This window comes from Myiozetetes cayanensis, unplaced genomic scaffold (assembly GCF_022539395.1).
Source record: "Myiozetetes cayanensis isolate MyiCay16 unplaced genomic scaffold, myiCay2020 scf147, whole genome shotgun sequence".
In the NCBI taxonomy this organism is placed as follows: domain Eukaryota; kingdom Metazoa; phylum Chordata; class Aves; order Passeriformes; family Tyrannidae; genus Myiozetetes; species Myiozetetes cayanensis.
In genome coordinates, this window is record NW_026087126.1 from 56348 (window position 1) to 76001 (window position 19654).

Below are 19654 nucleotides of genomic sequence, written 5' to 3' on the forward strand. Positions count from 1 at the left end.
TCAGCCTACACACTGTTTCCCTCTATGTGTCAGGCCGGGACACTATCAAATCAGCCATCTCAGAGGCAGAAGAATACTCCAATTCTCAAGACAGATGGCAACTCAGTAAACAAGTTACATGCAGCAAAAAAGCCAGAGGGCAGCAACTTGTACTATTAATTACTTGCACTACTGCAGCACCAGGACTAAGGTAGCATCTGCTGAGGAAGATACAGTAGTAGATAATAAATGAGAGGGAATACATCCAACAGATAACTACAGGGGAAAAAAAAAGTTGTCTTCATTAAGAACATTGATCTAGCGAATGAAACAAATTAGTGAGAGCAACAGTGTTGGTAAAGCTGACCTGCACAAGGGTAATAAAAAGCAACACCATTCATGCCATGCAGCAGATGGTCAATAAAGGAAGACTGCAAAAAACTATACAAATCTTCACCTACACCAAACCCTTAATTCAAAAATGCTGCTAGACCTGTGTTTTTATACACAAAATCCCACAGTATGTTGTCCAAGGTAAAATGAACTAGAAGGTAAAAAGTAACAAACACTGTGTCTTTGTTCAAAGGAGAAACAGAGAACCTGATGTAGACCACATAACTACTGACTCACACCAGTGAAGGAAACAGATCTGATCAGACACTGACAAAATCTCATACACTTAAAGGAATACCTGAAAGAGAAAAAATAAAGGCATTCTTAAGGAGTAACTGAAATTGGAAACAAATGGTTGATTTAAAACTTTTTGGCCTTTTCTTTTGATTAAATAAAAATGTACTAGCGCTCAGCAGCATTTTTTGTTACAGGAAGTTTGCAACCTTATCCCTGTTAAATTTTTTGCCTGCAATGGGAAATTGGCCCTGTGAGGTAGCAGTATTGCATCAAAACAAAATTTAAGATCTTTGAGATGTCCAACACTTTGTTCTCTACAAAGTTTCTCTTCCAGAAATTCAGACCACAGTGTACTAGAAGAGAGGGTAACAGGCTAAGACACAACATCTGCTGACTTTACTAATAGCTTGAAAGAATTAACCACTGTACTCTCATGCCAGACAGGTTAATCCAGTGCAGTTCAGAAGCGCATTAATCAAGATTTCTATGTGTATGTTATAAACTTAAAAAAGGAAACCATACTCTTTTATAACACAGCAATTTTACAAGAAAAACAAAAGGACCAAATGATTAGAAATTGATATTTTACCTCACAAGATTTTTGTTTTAAATTTCAGCTTCATTAAAAAAAATAATCTTACTTATGAACTACAGAATTTCTGGCAGACTACACAGTCTCCCAAGTGTGCACTGCATTTGGTGTGTTTCACATCCAACAAGCCAGACAAGAGCAGTGTTTATGAGCGAGGATTTATGATCCCAGCTGGAAAACCTGCACCCTTCTAATACACTTTGCAACTTGTGTTGGATCTTTGTATAGCACAAATGACAAATAGCATAACTGAAATTATGTTTGCTACACAGTACCAGAGCAATAGGCCACTGAAAATTCAGCAGTAATTTCAGACTGTACCAGGCCACAGTATGCTCACATGTCAGTTCCTGGAGTTCCAGGCTCTAAAAATGTCAATACTTCAACTACTCAGAAAAATAGCTTTTCAACAGAAAAAGAAATAGTTCAATTTTTCTTTCAGTCTTTAGAACAAGCTATTAAATATAGCATTTAATAACCTGCTTGTTATAGAAGAGGCAAAAAAATATAATAATTTGAAGTATAACTGCCTTTTTCACTTAAAATAAATTAGTTGAACCTGTGGTCTTTATTGTCTGTGGCAATCAGCTGACACTGAGAAACATGACAACTTCAGTCAAACTTATCCATGAGAGTGGAAATCTTAAGCATCCAGTTTTTTAAAAAAACAACATGCAATTCAGGCTATGTAGTTATGCTTATGCTGACTACTCCTTACAGGTAATTAATAACCAGTCAAGGCTATAAGTATTGTCAGTAATATTATCATCACAATACATTGAAACATAAAACCAGATATTCACTATTTTTGAAAGTATTATAATTATCCTACCATAGGATATCTATGTACTGTACTTAGCTAATACAAGTATTTGCTCTAGGATTGTTTTAGCACTTTTCCACTACCTGAGAGTGATAGCTATTGTTTTTATTTGGCTGTTCAACTATGCTAGATAGTTATCAGTTACCAACTTATCAGAATTATGTTTTTGTTTTAATTTACAGGACTATTTTAAGCAAAGTAATATTTTTCTCAAGAACCCACGTTCAAAAACAAAGAACAAAAAAGAATCCACGATCATTAAATCTGCATTAAAGTGTTGCTTTAGAGTTAAGTAGCTTCCAACTCTAGTGATATTTTAGGGAGAAAACAACATCGCCAACCTCATCAAGGATATAAACACTTGGAAAAATCCCATTACTTGGATAGCCAAAACATTAGCATTAGCAAATATATTTCAGCAATCACTATCTGAAGACAGTCAATAGACTCAGGGATACAGCATCTCTACAGGACAGACTTTTGTCCCTTCCAGTATCTTTCAGGTTTTCTGTTCATGTCTTCAGACACCACCTCTCTTTTTACATTATTCAAAAGATATTTTAATGTTTAAACGTCTTAGTTTAAGTGTAAAGAGAGTAGCAGGAGGCACTGAAGACTCACCATCACCAATTTTACATAGAGGAAACAGTTTTCAGGTGATCCACAGCAGACTTCTGCAAGTCCTTCACATGATTTAGAGATTAAAACAAAACCTTCCAAGTTAGATCTCCAGAAGTTGGGGTTTTTAAGTCTGGATACATGCTTATTTAATTTTGGGTATATGCCCTATGCCAGCTTTTCTCATGCAAACAAGGTCACCTCCTCGGCGACAAAGCTTTCTTGCTACCCCTTCTCAAGAATACTTTCTCCAACTTTATGTTTCTAAACCAATGCAACTTTGTGCATGCAGGATTTTTAGCTGCTGACAGCAAAGGAAGTAACTTTTCTGATCAGCATGATGACTGGCAAACTTAGCAAAGGTTGGATTCAACAGCTAGTTTAAATTCATACAGGAAGTCTGTACAATGCCATGAATGGAATCTAGTTTTCCCGGCTCCCAGTCACATGCCTTTACAAGAATAAAAGGATACAAATATCATTTCCTTTGTTGTTCACCTTTGGGATTCTTCCACCTCAAAGACTACAAAGAAATATATTACACTACCCCAACCAGTGTCTATCGGCTTCATTATTTTTGGGGGGCAAGGGGAATAAGAAAAGGTTGAGAACATTTAAGATTAAAAAAAAAAAAAAAAAGGCAACAAAAAAAAAGGCACAAAAACCTGCCAGGTTTCAGAAATACTACATGACTTCTTTTTTTAAGATGGAACACTCAACTATTCATTAAAATCTTAAGCCTTTTCCAGTGATGTAAATGCTTCCAGCAGCAAGACATTTAACTACTGTCACAGTAACCCAAGCAGCCTCCAACATAGCTTCAACCATCAAGCACAGGGCACATTTCAAGCACTCCACACCTTCTATAGCTGCAACATCCCACATCTATGCACAGCTACCAGCACAAATTTGGGAAGCACAGCTGCCCACATGAGAACCTGGGCTGCATCAAAAGAAGCATGCCCATCAGGTCAAGGAAGGCGATTCTCCCCTTCTACTCTGCCCTTGTGAGACCCCCACCTGGAGTACTGTCCAGCTCTGGGGTACACAGCACAAGAAAGACATGGACCTGTTAAAGAGGGTCCATAGGAGGGCCGTGAAGATGATCAGAGGATTGGAGCACCTCTCCTATGAAGACAGGTTGAGACAGCTGGGGTTGCCCAGCATGGAAAAGAGAAGGCTTCAGAGAGACCTCATTGCAGCCTTCCAGTACCTAAAGGGGGCTTATAAAAAGGAAGGAGAGGGGCTTTTTATACAGATAGTGACAGGACAAGGGGCAATGGTTTTAAACTGAAAGAGGGCAGGTTTAGATTAGATGTTAGGAAGAAATTCTTTAAGGGTGGTGAAGCACTGGAACAGGTTGCCCAGAGAAGTTGTGGATGCCCCATCCCTGGAAGTATTCAAGGACAGGTTGGATGGGGCTTTGAGCAAACTGGTGTAATGGAAGGTGTCCCAGCCCATGGCAAGGGGGTTGGAACTAGATGAGTTTTAAGGTCCTTTCCAAACCATTCTGTGATTCTATAATGTAACCAGCTGGTTAGGATGTGTGCTAGGAAGAGAATATGCAGCATCTTCATTTTTAGAGAGAGCAGAACAATCTGTGAAGGATGCAGCTCTGATCAGCCTTGCTCAAGGCAGACGAAGCTGCACTACAGCTGACAACACTTTGTGGGCTAGAGCAGACACATGCAAAGCAAGTGAATGAGAGCAAGAGCCCATGCAATGAGCCAGCACAGTTCTGGGCCATAAAAGGAGATGCAAGGACTAGTATTTCTAAGATATTTAACAAATATTTAGTGGAACTAATACAACTTCCATAAGGCAGTCTCTAAGCATGTCTCCCCTGAATGAGAATTTTGAAGAGCCTCCTTACACAAAGCTTTCATGCAAGTAAGTTTGGTAACAATTTTTTTAGTTCTCCCTCCACTCCTTCCTCTTTTGTAGCCCTAATTCTTTGTATTATACAATCCCTCCCCACCGAGGCTAAATATTTTATCACAAGCCAAACAATGTGACATCAGATAAGAAATAAAAGCAGAAGCAGCAAATGAACTCTTCAGGAACAATAATCCTATTTTTATGCAAACACCATTATCTTCTTTTTAAGTGACTCGAGGTACCTAAAAAATATACTACAGAGAACAATCCTGAACTCGTGGAGAATAAACACGGCAGCCTAATCAGTCCTTGAAACCCAATAGTTTGTATTTCTCCTTTAGAGGACTATAGCAATCAGTTTTCATTTTTGTTTTCCACCCCGCACTCCTCTGCCTGCCATCCCCAATGACACATGAACAGTCTTAAGACATTCAAACACCATTTCTTGGAAGAGACATTTTCTGCTTGAACAGAACAGACTTGTCTGCATCAGAGGAAGCTACCTGCAAATTTCTGCAGCACAGCCTTTCATTCTCCTTTGTACCAGTTTAAATGAGACAAGGGTCTTTTGCTGAGGATGAATTAGGAGGAAAAGACCCAAACTTCTCTTTCCAAACAATTATAAATCCAAAATTAAGAGGCTCTGATTGAAGGAAAACAAATTATGGAAAAGGGAAAATAACAGCCCTTTATTAAAAGGTATGTGTGTATTAACAGGAACACGAAAAAAAAAACCCAAGTAAAATAACTAAGTAATACTCCTATACCCACCAATAATCCCCTTTAAGAACAAAACCAATAAACCGGCAAAAAGAAAATAGTTCAATTTCTTGCACCCTTTGGTGCTGTTCCAACCACAGTCAGCAGGGGGCGCCGTCGGGTCACTGGAGATGCAAAATTTGTAATGTCCTGTACCATTCACCAGGTGGCGCTGTTGGGTCACTGAAGGTGTAAAAAAAACTTGTAGTGTCCTATTATAGTCACCAGGTGGCGCTGTTGGATCACTGAAGGAGTAGAACTTGTAATGTCCAGTGCCCGTCACCAGGTGGCGCTGTTGGATCCTTGGCTGCCACCGGGGAAAGAGAGAGGCGGGGAAACAACAGCAATAAAACAGAAAGTTCTCCCAATGGAAGAAAACTCACAAACTTCAGCTGATTAGGGTCCGTTGTAAGCAGGGCTTGCAGTCAGCCAGAAGGTGAGCCAAGAGCAGCAGCCAGAAACTCCCCTCCGACAGGAAAAAAAAAAAAAACAAACAAAAAAAAAAACAAAGGAGCCCGGCAGTGTCTGCAGCCCGCAGCAGCCTCTCACCCCGGCAGAGAGAGAGAGAGAGTCTCCTCCCCCCCCAGCCTCCACCCCCTTCGTTGTCAAGGCAACTAATCTCGCCTCATTAGGGCTCGAGCGCTTCCTTTGTTCAACTAAATGGCCCATCACAGAGCACACACACAGGCAGGAGGAAAGGAAAGAAAAATTCCTTGCTAAAAATACGAACTATGACATTATCCACCCCTAATTTTTTTTCCTTTTCTCATGCCACCATACATCTATCAAATGGAACCTTTTTTAACTCCACATATACATACATCATTCTAGACTATGTACATATTCACAAATACATATAGATACAAATATGGGTAGAGTTATGACCTGTTTACCCTAAGATAATATCTCCTTGGGGTATGCACCGGGTTTCTCCATCTTCTTGCATCACCCACCATGTGCAACCAGGTCCTTGGGCAAAGACAACTCCACGAATGGATTTGCCTTTGCTCGAGGCATGGTTAACCCAAACTGTTTTGCCTAACATACCTCTCATGTGAACCACTGGGACCTTGTCCCCGTCTACAGTGTGAAGGGACTCTGATTGGGCAGGGCCGGCTCGATTGACGGAGCCTCTAGTGTTGACTAACCATGTAGCCTTTGCTAGGTGTTGATCCCAGTGTTTGAAAGTCCCTCCACCTAATGCTTTCAGGGTAGTCTTCAACAGTCCATTGCACCGTTCAACTTTCCCGGCAGCTGCTGCATGGTATGGTATGTGATAGACCCACTCAATGCCATGCTCTTTCGCCCAGGTGGTAACTAAACTATTTTTGAAGTGTGTCCCATTATCTGACTCAATCCGCTCTGGGGTGCCGTGCCGCCACAGGACCTGTTTTTCGAGGCCCAGGATGGTATTTCTGGCAGTGGCGTGGGGCACCGGATGCGTCTCCAGCCATCCAGTGGTGGCTTCCACCATGGTGAGCACATAGTGCTTACCTTGACGGGTCTGTGGCAGTGTGATATAATCAACCTGCCAAGCCTCCCCATACCTGTATTTATTCCACCGTCCACCATACCATAGGGGTTTCAGTCTCTTAGCCTGTTTAATGGCAGCGCATGTCTCACAGTCATGGATAACCTGAGAGATAGCATCCATGGTTAGATCCACCCCTCGGTCTCGTGCCCATTTGTAGGTGGCATCTCTGCCTTGATGGCCGGCGGCATCATGAGCCCATCGTGCTAAGAACAGTTCACCTTTGTGCTGCCAGTCTAGGTCCACCTGTGACACCTCAACTTGTGCAGCTCGGTCTGCCCGTTCATTGTTGCGATGTTCTTCATTGGCTCGATTTTTGGGCACGTGGGCATCTACGTGGCGGACCCTCACAATCAGCTTCTCTACCCGGGTAGCGATGTCTTGCCATATATCAGCGGCCCAGATGGGTTTTCCCCTACGTTTCCAATTGGTCTTCTTCCATCTGTCCAACCACCCCCACAGGGCATTGGCCACCATCCATGAGTCCGTGTAGAGGTAAAGTTTTGGCCACTTCTCTCGTTCAGCAATGTCCAGTGCCAACTGGACAGCTTTGAGCTCTGCGAATTGGCTTGATTCACCCTCTCCTTCCATAGCTTCTGCAACTTGTCGTGTGGGACTCCATACAGCTGCTTTCCATTTACGTTTCATCCCTACAATACGGCAGGAACCATCAGTAAAGAGTGCGTAGCGTATGTCTTCTTCTGGTAGTTGGTTGTATGCTGGGGCTTCCTCTGCCCGTACCACCTGCTCTCCTTCTTCTTCTTCTGCTAGACTAAAATCCTCACCTTCCGGCCAGTTCGTGATGATTTCTAGGATCCCAGGGCGATTTGGGTTTCCAATGCGGGCGCGCTGCGTGATCAGGGCAGTCCATTTGCTCCAGGTGGCATCAGTGGCATGATGAGTAGAGGGCGTCTTCCCTTTGAACATCCAACTCAACACTGGCAGCCGAGGTGCCAGGAGGAGCTGTTCTTCTGTGCCAATCACCTCTGAGGCAGCTTGTACTCCCTCATAAGCTGCTAGGATCTCTTTTTCTGTTGGAGTGTAATTGGCTTCCGATCCCCTGTAGCTTCGGCTCCAGAATCCAAGTGGGCGGCCTCGGGTCTCGCCAGGTACCTTCTGCCAGAGGCTCCAGGAGAGGCCCTTATCCCCAGATGCAGAGTAGAGCACATTCTTCACATCTGGTCCTGTCCTGACTGGCCCAAGGGCTACAGCATGGGCAATCTCCTGTTTAATCTGTTCAAATGCTTGCTGTTGTTCAGGACCCCACTGGAAATCATTCTTCTTGCGGGTTACCAGATAGAGAGGGCTTACGATCTGGCTGTACTCGGGGATATGCATTCTCCAAAAACCTATGGCACCCAGGAAAGCTTGTGTTTCCTTCTTGCTAGTTGGTGGGGCCATTGCTGTGATTTTATCGATGACTTCAGTCGGGATTTGACGACGTCCATCTTGCCACTTTACTCCCAGGAACTGGATCTCTCGGGCAGGTCCCTTGACTTTACTCTTTTTAATGGCAAACCCAGCTTCCAGGAGAATCTGTATGATCTTTTTTCCTTTCTCAGAGACCTCTTCTGCTGTGTCCCCCCATACAATGATGTCATCAATGTACTGCAGGTGTTCTGGGGCTTCACCTTTCTCTAGTGTAGCCTGGATCAATCCGTGGCAGATGGTGGGACTGTGTTTCCACCCCTGGGGCAGTCGGTTCCACGTGTACTGCACGCCCCTCCACGTGAAAGCAAACTGCGGCCTGCACTCTGCTGCCAAGGGAATGGAGAAGAATGCATTCGCGATGTCAATAGTGGCGTACCACCTCGCTGCCTTAGACTCCAGCTCGTACTGGAGCTCCAACATGTCTGGAACTGCAGCACTCAGCGGCGGGGTGGCTTCATTCAGGCCACGATAGTCCACAGTCAGTCTCCATTCTCCGCCGGACTTACGCACAGGCCAGATGGGGCTGTTGAAGGGGGAGTGGATCCTGCTGATCACTCCTTGGCTCTCCAGCTCACGGATCATCTTATGGATGGGAATCACAGAGTCTCGGTTTGTTCGGTACTGCCGACGGTGCACTATTGTAGTGGCAATTGGCACTCGCTGTTCCTCAACCTTCAACAGTCCCACAGCAGAAGGGTTCTCCGAGAGGCCAGGTAGTGAATTCAACTGCTTAGCAGCCTCTGTCTCCACAGCAGCTATTCCAAAAGCCCATCTATGTCCCTTGGGGTCTTTGAAATACCCATTCCTAAGGTAGTCAATGCCCAGGATACATGGGGCATCTGGACCAGTCACAATGGGGTGTTTCTGCCACTCCTTCCCGGTCAAGCTCACTTCAGCTTCCAGCACGGTCAACTGCTGCGACCCTCCTGTCACCCCAGAAATGGAAATAGCCTCTGGTCCCACATGTCCTGAGGGCATTAACGTACATTGAGCGCCAGTGTCAACCAAAGCCTTATATTCTTGTGGGTCTGATGTGCCAGGCCATCGGATCCACACCGTCCAATAGACACGGTTGTCCCGTGCCTCTACCTGGCTAGAGGCAGGGCCCCTCTAATACTGGTCTCTATCCTGCTCGTCACAGTTTTCCGTCTGCAAATACCGGCGGGAGGTACCTTCTAGTGGGTCAGATCCCTGCCCACGGGATACTGGCACTGCACTCACTTTCACGGACTTTGTTTTTCTCTGGTCCTTCAACTCTTGTACTCGGGCTGCCAAGACATGGGTAGGTTTCCTGTCCCACTGTCTCATGTCTTCTCCATGGCCAGATAGGAAATACCACAGCTCAGTTCGTGAGGTCTGTCTACCCTCTCTAGCTGGGGGGCGCCCGGTTCTCACTGGTGCCACCTGGGAGCTGTTTCTCTCAATCTTTTCTAGGATTTTCTCCTGTTGATCTTGTAATTTTGTAGCTATGTTAGTCAGGTTATTGATCGAGGTCTCTACAGAGGAAACGCGGGCTTGTAGTGATCCTTGGACCATACTGTCGTACATCCGAAGTTTATTTGCTATAAACGCCACTGGCTCACTCTTTTCCCCAGCCTCCAATGATGTCAAGTAACTGACGTGTGCAGATGGCCCCATACGTATGAAGGTCCACCACATGTATGGTGTAAATCTAACCTTGTCAGGATCGTGATTAGCTTGCATATCCCTTCCAAACAGAATCTCCAACAGTGCCATTTCCCTCAGGCGTCGGATCCCCTCCTCCATGGTATTCCAGCTCTTCACCAAATGGTCTGCCTGCAAAGCCTCTCTGTAAACGAACCTCTCTCTCACAGCGTCCAGCAGCCGTGCCCAGAGAGACAGGGGTTTTGATTCTCTCACAAATGCCTCTTCAATGCCCACATCCTGGGCAATAGACCTCAAGAACCTTGCTTCACCGCCATCAAGGTTTATGGTATCACCCGTGGAGTCCCAGACTCGAATCATCCAGGTCAGTATGGGCTCATTCGAGTGACGAAGGACATCTGACCGTAATTTCCGGAGGTTGTCATATGATAAGGACTCAGTGATGATTTCTGGCTCCGGGTTGGCTACCTGTGAGGGTCCTGCCTCCCCATCATCATCTACTGGGCGAACTGATTTGGTCTTATATTTCCTCTTTTGGATAGGGGCAACCTCCATTGACTTGTTTGGTTCCTTGGAACTGGCCTTATCTGGAGTCACCCTTGTATCAGACCTCTCACTTTCATCTTTTCCTTTACCCTGTGAGGGCTGCACCATACCTAGCACCTTTTGGTAGGCAACGGCTAAAGCCCCACATACATCTACCACCTGCCTCTCTCTGGGTTTACCACAACTTCTCTCCCTCACAGCTGTTATTATCTGTGCAGGGTTTAGGAGTTGTTCGAGAGTGAACTTCCATGTTGTAGGAACTGAAACACTTTCTAGAAATTTACTCACGTCCTCCCATGGCCCATGCCATTCGAGGTTTTCCACCCTTGGGGCTGGTTTCTGTGCCCGTTCCTGGTAAATCCTGGGCCTAACTACGAATATTAGATATGACACCGTGGCAATAGATATGACACCTTGCACGAGAAGCCCCAAAAATAAAATGTCTCTTACATCTAAAGAGAGTTTAAATCTCTCAGAGGCTATTGTAGTGGAACCAAAGGGAAAATGTATGAAGGGTTGGGCAAATATACTCCCCTGTGTTTCTCCGTCGGAATAGGTGCCATTATCCTTAAAACCCCAAAGGAGACAGTGTAGGCTAGAGCAGTAATATATCCTTGAGAACATATCCCGAAGGAAAATAACAGGTACTGAGTTTACTATGTCATAAAACCAGTGCGAGATCTCAAACATACTTATTGCAATAAGGGTCATAGTGTCTGAGCTGAAAAACATCGACAGGTGGGACATAGATTTCGGCATAATTATATACCACAGAAAAGCAGCGATCTTAGACTTCATGGTGCCTACAGGTTCACAAACACATATAAAGTCACACAAGGGCAGTTATTCCTTTTCCACTTTTCCTCTCTCGGGCCCCACGTTGGGCGCCAAAAGATGTCCCAGTTTAAATGAGACAAGGGTCTTTTGCTGAGGATGAATTAGGAGGAAAAGACCCAAACTTCTCTTTCCAAACAATTATAAATCCAAAATTAAGAGGCTCCGATTGAAGGAAAAACAAATTATGGAAAAGGGAAAATAACAGCCCTTTATTAAAAGGTATGTGTGTATTAACAGGAACACGAAAAAAAAACCCAAGTAAAATAACTAAGTAATACTCCTATACCCACCAATAATCCCCTTTAAGAACAAAACCAATAAACCGGCAAAAAGAAAATAGTTCAATTTCTTGCACCCTTTGGTGCTGTTCCAACCACAGTCAGCAGGGGGCGCCGTCGGGTCACTGGAGATGCAAAATTTGTAATGTCCCGTACCATTCACCAGGTGGCGCTGTTGGGTCACTGAAGGTGTAAAAAAACTTGTAGTGTCCTATTATAGTCACCAGGTGGCGCTGTTGGATCACTGAAGGAGTAGAACTTGTAATGTCCAGTGCCCGTCACCAGGTGGCGCTGTTGGATCCTTGGCTGCCACCGGGGAAAAGGGGGGCGGGAAACAACAGCAATAAAACAGAAAGTTCTCCCAATGGAAGAAAACTCACAAACTTCAGCTGATTAGGGTCCGTTGTAAGCAGGGCTTGCAGTCAGCCAGAGGTGAGCCAAGAGCAGCAGCCAGAAACTCCCTCCGACAGGAAAAAAAAACAAAGCAAACACAAACAAAAACAAGCCAAAGGAGCCTACGGCAGTGTGCTGCAGCCCGCAGCAGCCTCTCACCCCGGCAGAGAGAGAGAGTCTCCTCCCCCCCAGCCTCCACCCCCCCCTTCGTTGTCAAGGCAACTAATCTCGCCTATTAGGGCTCGAGCAGCTTCCTTTGTTCAACTAAATGGCTCATCACAGAACACACACACACGGCAGGAGGAAAGGAAAGAAAAATTCCTTGCTAAAAATACGAACTATGACATCCTTTGACACACACAACAAAACCCCCACCCTTAACTGCTAAAATTCTAAAATAAAAAGTAGAAGGAGAAAACAAGTCTGCCTAAGCATTGGCACTTGGTGGGCCTTTCTTTAGTACCACATTGGTTTAGACCAATTTTACAATTTCTTCTGTACTCAATGGAAAAAAAAACCAACCAAATGCCACATTGATGTAGAAAGACCAGGCAGCATAACTGATGACCTCTGATAACTCATTATCAGAGCCCATCAGCAAATAAGACACACCATCCCCTAACCAATAAACACAGAAAGGGAAGAGGAAGAGAGTGGCAACTTCATTGTCTGCATTTCCACACCTACACTTAACACTGCTCAGTGCTTCTCTTGATATGTAAAAAGGGCTTTTACAATTAGGTTCACCACAAGAAAGCTAGTGCAAAACATCATCTTTCTAACTCCTCCAAGCACCGTTCCCACGAGAGCACATGAAAGGCCAACAACAAATGTGATATCACTGATATGACTGCATACTAATGGCATAATAGAGACCCACTGAGTGTAGCAACAGCAATCAACAGGAAGCCACAACCCGAGCAGAAAGACAAGGGCTTTCACAGAGAGGAGGGCTACACATGGCGCCTTTCTCCATCTCACTGGCTCCTCACGTCTCACTTTGTCTCAGTGCATGCCATGGAAAGCTGTAGGAACAGTGTCAGCCCATGCCCTGCTCTCCAAGGAAAATTAAAGTCCTTCACCCAAAAGTCTTTGTAAAATACAGTCCCAAGTTCCTACAATGAAAGGCAACTTCTCACTAAAGACCACGAGCAGAGTGTCACTGAAGAGCAAGGCCTGTGCCAACACCTACCTGTACGTGACCAGGCTATACACTGCATTTTCCAGCTCAAATGAAGAATAACGGAAGGTGTGAGCTAACCCAGTTCTTGCCCTCGCCTTCTCAAGCAGGGCTAGTTTGGTGCCAGCATCCTGTCCACCATGGGGAAGCCGGGGTCTGGACGGGAGAGTTCCACCCTAGGAGGCACGAAGCTACTACCGAGGCAAGAGGCTCCTGCAGCTGGCCCCGAAGAGGCACACCCCAAAGGTGTGGGGGGAGAGGCCTGCCACAAACCCCGGGGAAGGACAGCAGGCCCAGGCCGCCTCACACCCCCATCCGATGCCCCACACACCTATCCGGCCCCCCACTTACCCTGGCGGCCCACGATCTCGGCCACATGCTCAGAGCTGGGCACGGGCACGCACTCGGTGGTGTTGACGCTCTTTCGGCGGAGCAGTGCCGTCTGCTCGCCACTGAGGCCCACTGCGCCGCCGCCGTCGTAAGCGTGGGACAGCATTGCCGCCATCATGCCCTGAGGATCGTGCGCCCCCCATAATGCCTCCTGCGAATCGAAGGCGGGCGGGAGCAGGACGGAGCCCAGCGCCGGCAGCAGCGGGAGTGGCTGGGAGGACGAGGAAGACGAGGAGAGCAGCAGCAGTGAGACCAGGTGGTCCTCCTCGTCCTCGTCGTCCTCCTCCAGCTCCAGGTCTCCCTCATCCCCCGTCGCCGCCTCCCCCGCCCCGCCAGGCCTCGGCTCCCTGGGGAGGTCGGGCGGCGGCGCCAAGCCCACCCGCCACTGGGCCACCCCCACCACTCCGCTGCCTCTGGCAGGCAAGCCGCGGTCGCGGAAACCGAGGCCGGAGAGGCGCTGCTGGAGCAGCGGCAGCGGGGGGAAGGGGAGGTGCGGCGGCTCAGCGGCGCGGGAGGCCGTAGCGGCGCTGCTGCTCGGCATGGCGGGGGAGGCACTGCGGGCCAGGCGGGGCAGAGCCTAGCGGCACGAAACCGCCATGCCGTGACGGGCACGGTCCAGGCGCCAGGGCCGCGCTCTCAGCGCGCCTTTAGCCCCATGATGCTCCCCTCAGCGGGGCCGCCGGCGGCGGCGGAAGGGGAGAGGGGAGCACCAGCAAGGAGGGGAAAAAGATAATACCGCCCTCCCCACGCTCGCCGACGCGCTATTGAGCAGCAGAGCCGGTTCCTGGGCGGGACTGAGGGTAGACGAGGCCTGCGGGGTGTGGGGAGGGCCCGCCCCGCCCCCGCCCCCGCCCTCGGCCCCGCCGCCTCCGCGCTTCGGGGAGCCCTGGGACGGCGGGGCGCTGTGACTTAAGGCGGCCTGGCTCACACACCCCGGTGAGAGAGGGTGAGCCCCAAAACAGTCAAAAATAAACCCCAAAAGCCTCTGATAGACGCGGTACTCTCTTTCTCCTCATACCTTCTTGTGTGTTTCCCCACTGAGGTGAAGGTTCTGTGATGCACCGGTTACAGTTGTGCAGTTTTTCATTATCAGCCCCTCAGTGTGTGTATGTTCCAGTCACAGGTTAAAATTGTCAGGTGAAATGTGAAGAAGCTTGTTTGAAAATGTGATTACGCTGTTGTAGAGTCAGAAATGCACAAGGACTGTGTGACTGAAGTGAAATGATGAACAGGGAGTGAAGTCCACTAGGATCTGTTTCATGTGCTGGGGGAGAGAGCCCAGGGAGGGACACAGAGCAGAGGGGGGCTGGAGAAAGACATTGACATGTTGGAGTGTGTCCAGATAAGGGCAACAGAGCTGGGAAAAGCGCTGAAACACAAGTCTGATGAGGATCGGCTGAAGGAGCTGGGGTTGTTTAGCCTGGAGAAAAGGAGGCTCAGGGGGACCTTATCACTCTCTACAACTACCCAAAAGGAGGTTGTAACAAGGTGGGGGTTGCTTTCTTCTCCCAAGTAACAAGTGACAGGACAAGAGAAAACAGCCTCAAGCTGTGCTGGGAAGGTTTAGATTGGATATTAGGAAAAATTTCTTCATCTAAAGGGATGTCAAGTGTTGGGGCCTTAGCAATTCTGCATGATTATTCTGAGTTCTGAAAAGGTCAAGAGGTAAAAGTAAGATAAACAAGAAACGACCTGCTGCTACAAGAATGCAGGAGTCAGCAAAACCAGGATGAGAAAAACAGTGATAACAGAAACTGTATGCAAATGTGGGCTTCAAAACCACAAATCGGTGGGTTACCTGGGGCGCATGGACAGTGCGTGCTGACCAATCGTGATGGCGTGCTGTGCTCGTGTTCGCGTGAACAGAACTCAGAATAATATAAATTGTACAGCCTAACAATAATAAACTGGATTCGAACTTGCATCTTGTGGATGTGTGTGTGGTTCTTTCCCGCTCGCTTGAATGCCTGCAGCATCTGGTGAACCCCGACGTACGTGCTTGGGGACTATCGAACATCGGACTGCAGAGCCTGCGAGGATCCTGCTGCCAGTGGAATTATAGCTGGGAGCCAGAAGAAAGGCGGATCGTGCACGGGCTGACCGGTGAGTCAGGAAAATAAGCAGGATGGGATTAACTGCTTCAGCAGTGGAAAAGGCGGTTGTCGATAGCCTAATGAAATTGGCTGATAAGACTGATACTCAGTTGCCGCATTCGGCGCTGATAGATTTACTATGTTGGTGTCACCGCCGTGGATTTTTCTCCTCCACGCAAGATATATATAATACTGAGACGTGGCAAAAGGTGGGGGAGGACTTGTGGGAATCGGTACAACTTGGAACGAAAGGGGCAAAGACATTAGCAAAAACTTACCGTACTCTGCGAATACTGATTGAACGGCTACATGGCGAGGCGCAAGTCGCCGCGGCTGTTAAAGCTGCAGTGCGGCCTCCCGATAGCTCTCAAACAAAGGCAGAACACGCGGCCGAAATGCAGGGTGTCTGACCCCCTCTTGGAGACCCCCCTAATTATCCTCCGTTGACATGTCCTGTCATGACTAAGGCAGAACAAATAGCGTGGGGTTTAGATGACGAATTACCACCGTGGAACCCCAGTAACGAAAAGCAATTGCCTGAAGTACAAATCGAAAGTAAAATACCGGGGCCGCCTCAGATCGCGATCGAACAGCCCCCACCCCCCCCACCTCAAGCAGTGTGCCCTGAGGACGGACCGAGACGGGAGGGCGAGGCAAGATGGAGGGTTGCTGGAAGACACGGGAAGGCAGAGGCGCCCAGAGCCCCCCCACTCCCCTCCCTCCCCCCGCGCCGCTCCGCTTTACAAAGGACGGCAACTATGGAAGTCCGTAAAGCCCGCCCACAACATTCTTTGAACTTTAAAAATGTTTTAACTTGAACAAGAGGCAAAACTATGTTTGCTTTGCAAGTTATAGTTTCACTACAACAGTCACAGATAGAAGACACGGAGTTAAGCATTGCTACTCTAAGACTGAAAAACAAAAACTTGTGTGACAGTGGTGTCTGAAACCTTCCAAACGCAGGAGCTCCCTAGGGCTGTTGCTGCTGTGTTAGTTGAAGAGAGCCTGGCTACCTTGAAGGGAGCGCAGCTAGTTCCAAAGGAGCTTGGATAGCTCACTCGGTAAAGCATAGGACTCTGAATCCCTGGGTCATAGGTTCAAGACCCACCGCGGAACGAGGGGCCGTCTGGGGCTCTGAAGAGTCCTTTTTTCTCCACGCAGACCCTCGGTAAAATTGTCTGACTGCTCTCATTTGTTTCTGCACGGTAACTACTTAGAATAGACGGAACTTTTAAGAGCAACGGTTTGTTAAGCTTTTGTTAACAGTGAAAACAACTGGAAGAGGCAGATGGACAGAAACTGAGACGTGACTACATCCCAGACTGTGGAGATAGCAACATCCAGAGAGCACAGAGACAGCACCGGTGGAGGAGAGCCAGCACAGAGCAGGACGCCTAGGCAGAACCATGCTGGGAGCAGAGTGAAGGCGGAGCTCCTGTTGATGCGGCCACGCGGGGTTGCGGAGCCGGGACACTGCGAGCTCCAAGGCAGAGCGGGGCACGCTGCTACCTGTGCTGAGGGGAGTCCCGGAGGACACAGACCTGCAGGTCTTAGCACTTGTGGTGTTACCAGCACAGTTTTCCCAGCAAAGCTGCTAAAACTGCAGCTGATTCAAAAAAAAAAAAAAAAAAAAACACCACTTTAAAAAAATAAAAAAAAAAGGAGAAAAAAATAAAAATAAAAAATAAAATTAAAAAAAAGGGAAAAAGGGAGCTTTGAAGAGAACTTTCATGTGCATGGTGGTGTTTTTCACTGAGTTTGTCACAGTTGACAGAGAAGTGGAACTTACTGGGGAATAGTTAAAGGTTTAAGAGGTCTATAATTGATCCTGGTTACTTGGTTAAAGTGATTTTATAATTGCAGATTATACCTTCTTTTCTTTTCCCCCTTTCTGGCATTAGGTTAAGATACATTTCAGGTGGGAATTTAAAATGTACACACATGATTCTTTGTCCTTTTTCAGTTCACCTAACATTATTTCTGTTATACTGCATAGCTTTTGGTATTCTAAAGCAAGGCTAACTCACTCAGAGATCAAATTATTGTCAAAAAGCATTTTACACACCAAACATATTTTCAAAACAAAAGAGGGGAGGAGAATATGCATGTACATAAACAGGTCCTGGATCAGAAATGGATCTCATTTAGGTTTGTTAGGCCTTTTTGTTTCCTTGTATTGATTCCTTTTCAGGACAGGTGGAATTGCTGAACATGACCACCGGAGATGGCAGACTGAGAAGCACTGAGAAGCAAACAATACTTAGGAATCTGAGATGTGTGGTTGAAATGAAAAATATAATAAAAATCCCAGCTATGTGTGAATGAAGGATGATTGAGGTGGCCACCTTCTGAATGACTGGGAAAAAAGCTGTATGAGTGAAAAAAGCTGCGCAGATATCTGTGTGTGTGAACTTAAATACTTAATGTTATAGATTTAATTATGGTAAGTTGATGCTGCTAGCCTTCGGAGATTGGAAGCAGATATTGAAGATATTGCAAGTTAATGCTGGTTAAAATTGACTAAATGGTCTGTTGGTAAATATCAGGATGGCTTTTACCTATAATCAAGACAAGTTTGCTTGTGTTGTTTTAACCTCTCTGATCATAGTAGGCCAATTCAGGAACAACTACAGTGGTTTAAAGAACATACCAAAAAGATAACTGTACAATCCTCTTGGTTAGATAACCTGTTTTTAAATCTTGGTCTTTCTGGATGGGGTTTGAGCTTAGCATACGCTGGTATGAGTGCTAAGATTTTAAGGAAATGTGTTGTATGAATATATCTGATCATTCACAAAGCATACACAAACAGTTACAAGAACTTAAGGAACGCATGCATCATGTAAAAGAAGGATCTGCGGGATTGGATGCCTGGCTGGCATCATGGGGAATAGGAGGTTGGCTAAAAGATGTACTGAAACAAGGGTTGTCTATACTCATTTTTATTCTGGTTTTATTGCTTGTTGTTCCATGTATTTTTAGGTGTCTTCAAGATTGTATCATTCACAGCTTTGATTCTATGCTTAAGCGAAAGGGGGGAAGTGTTGGGGCCTTAGCAATTCTGCATGATTATTCTGAGTTCTGAAAAGGTCAAGAGGTAACAGTAAGATAAACAAGAAACGGCCTACTGCTACAAGAATGCAGGAGTCAGTAAAAGCAGGATGAGAAAAACAGTGATAACAGAAACGGTATGCAAATGTGGGCTTCAAAACCACAAATCGGTGGGTTACCTGGGGCGCATGGACAGTGCGTGCTGACCAATCGTGATGGCGTGCTGTGCTCGTGTTCGCGTGAACAGAACTCAGAATAATATAAATTGTACAGCCTAATAATAATAAACTGGATTCGAACTTGCATCTTGTGGATGTGTGTGTGGTTCTTTCCCGCTCGCTTGAATGCCTGCAGCAGTCAAGTACTGGAACAGGCTGCTGTCATAGTTCCAATCTTAGCAAGGAATTTTTCTTTCCCTTCCCCCTGCCGTGTGTGTGTGAGTGCTCTGTATATGGGCCATTAGTTGAACAAAAGAATTCGCCCTGATCCACTAATGGCCGAGATTAATTTCCTTAACAACGAAGGGGGAGGAGTTGGCTGGTGTGTGACTGGAAGGGGGTGGAGGCTGGGGGGAGAGTGCAGTCTCTCTACCCTGAGGGGAACCTGCTGCGGGCTACAGACACTGCCGGGTTTCTTTGGTTTTTTTTCCTGTCGGAGAGGAGTTTTTGCTGCTGCTCTCGGCTCAGCTGTGGCTGGCTGCAGGCCCTGCTTACAACGGACCCTAATCAGCTGAAGTTTGTGAGTTTTCTTCCATTGGGAGAACTTTCTGTTTTATTGCTGTTGTTTTTCCTTCCCCTTCTTTCCCCCCCCCCACCTGGCGGCAGCCAAGGATCTCACAACGCCGCCTGGTGACGGGTACTGGACATTACAAGTTCTACTCCTTCAGTGATCCAACAGCGCCACCTGGTGACTACTATAGGACACTACAAGTTCTGCACCTTCAGTAACCCAACAGCGCCACCTGGTGAACGATACAGGACATTACAAATTTTGCATCTCCAGTGACCCGACGGCGCCCC

At 46.7% G+C, this 19654-nt stretch overlaps 1 protein-coding gene across 1 annotated transcript in view; it reads right to left on the reverse strand.

Annotated features, from left to right (window-relative positions):
• MEX3C (mex-3 RNA binding family member C) overlaps positions 1–13804 on the reverse strand; it is a 29837-nt gene extending 16033 nt beyond the window's left edge. The window contains exon 1 of the mRNA XM_050310098.1: positions 13453–13804. Within this exon, the coding sequence (XP_050166055.1) occupies positions 13453–13609 (157 nt within the window). The 5' untranslated portion in view covers positions 13610–13804. The remainder of the gene's footprint in view (positions 1–13452) is intronic.
• Between the last annotated feature and the right edge of the window lie 5850 nt (positions 13805–19654).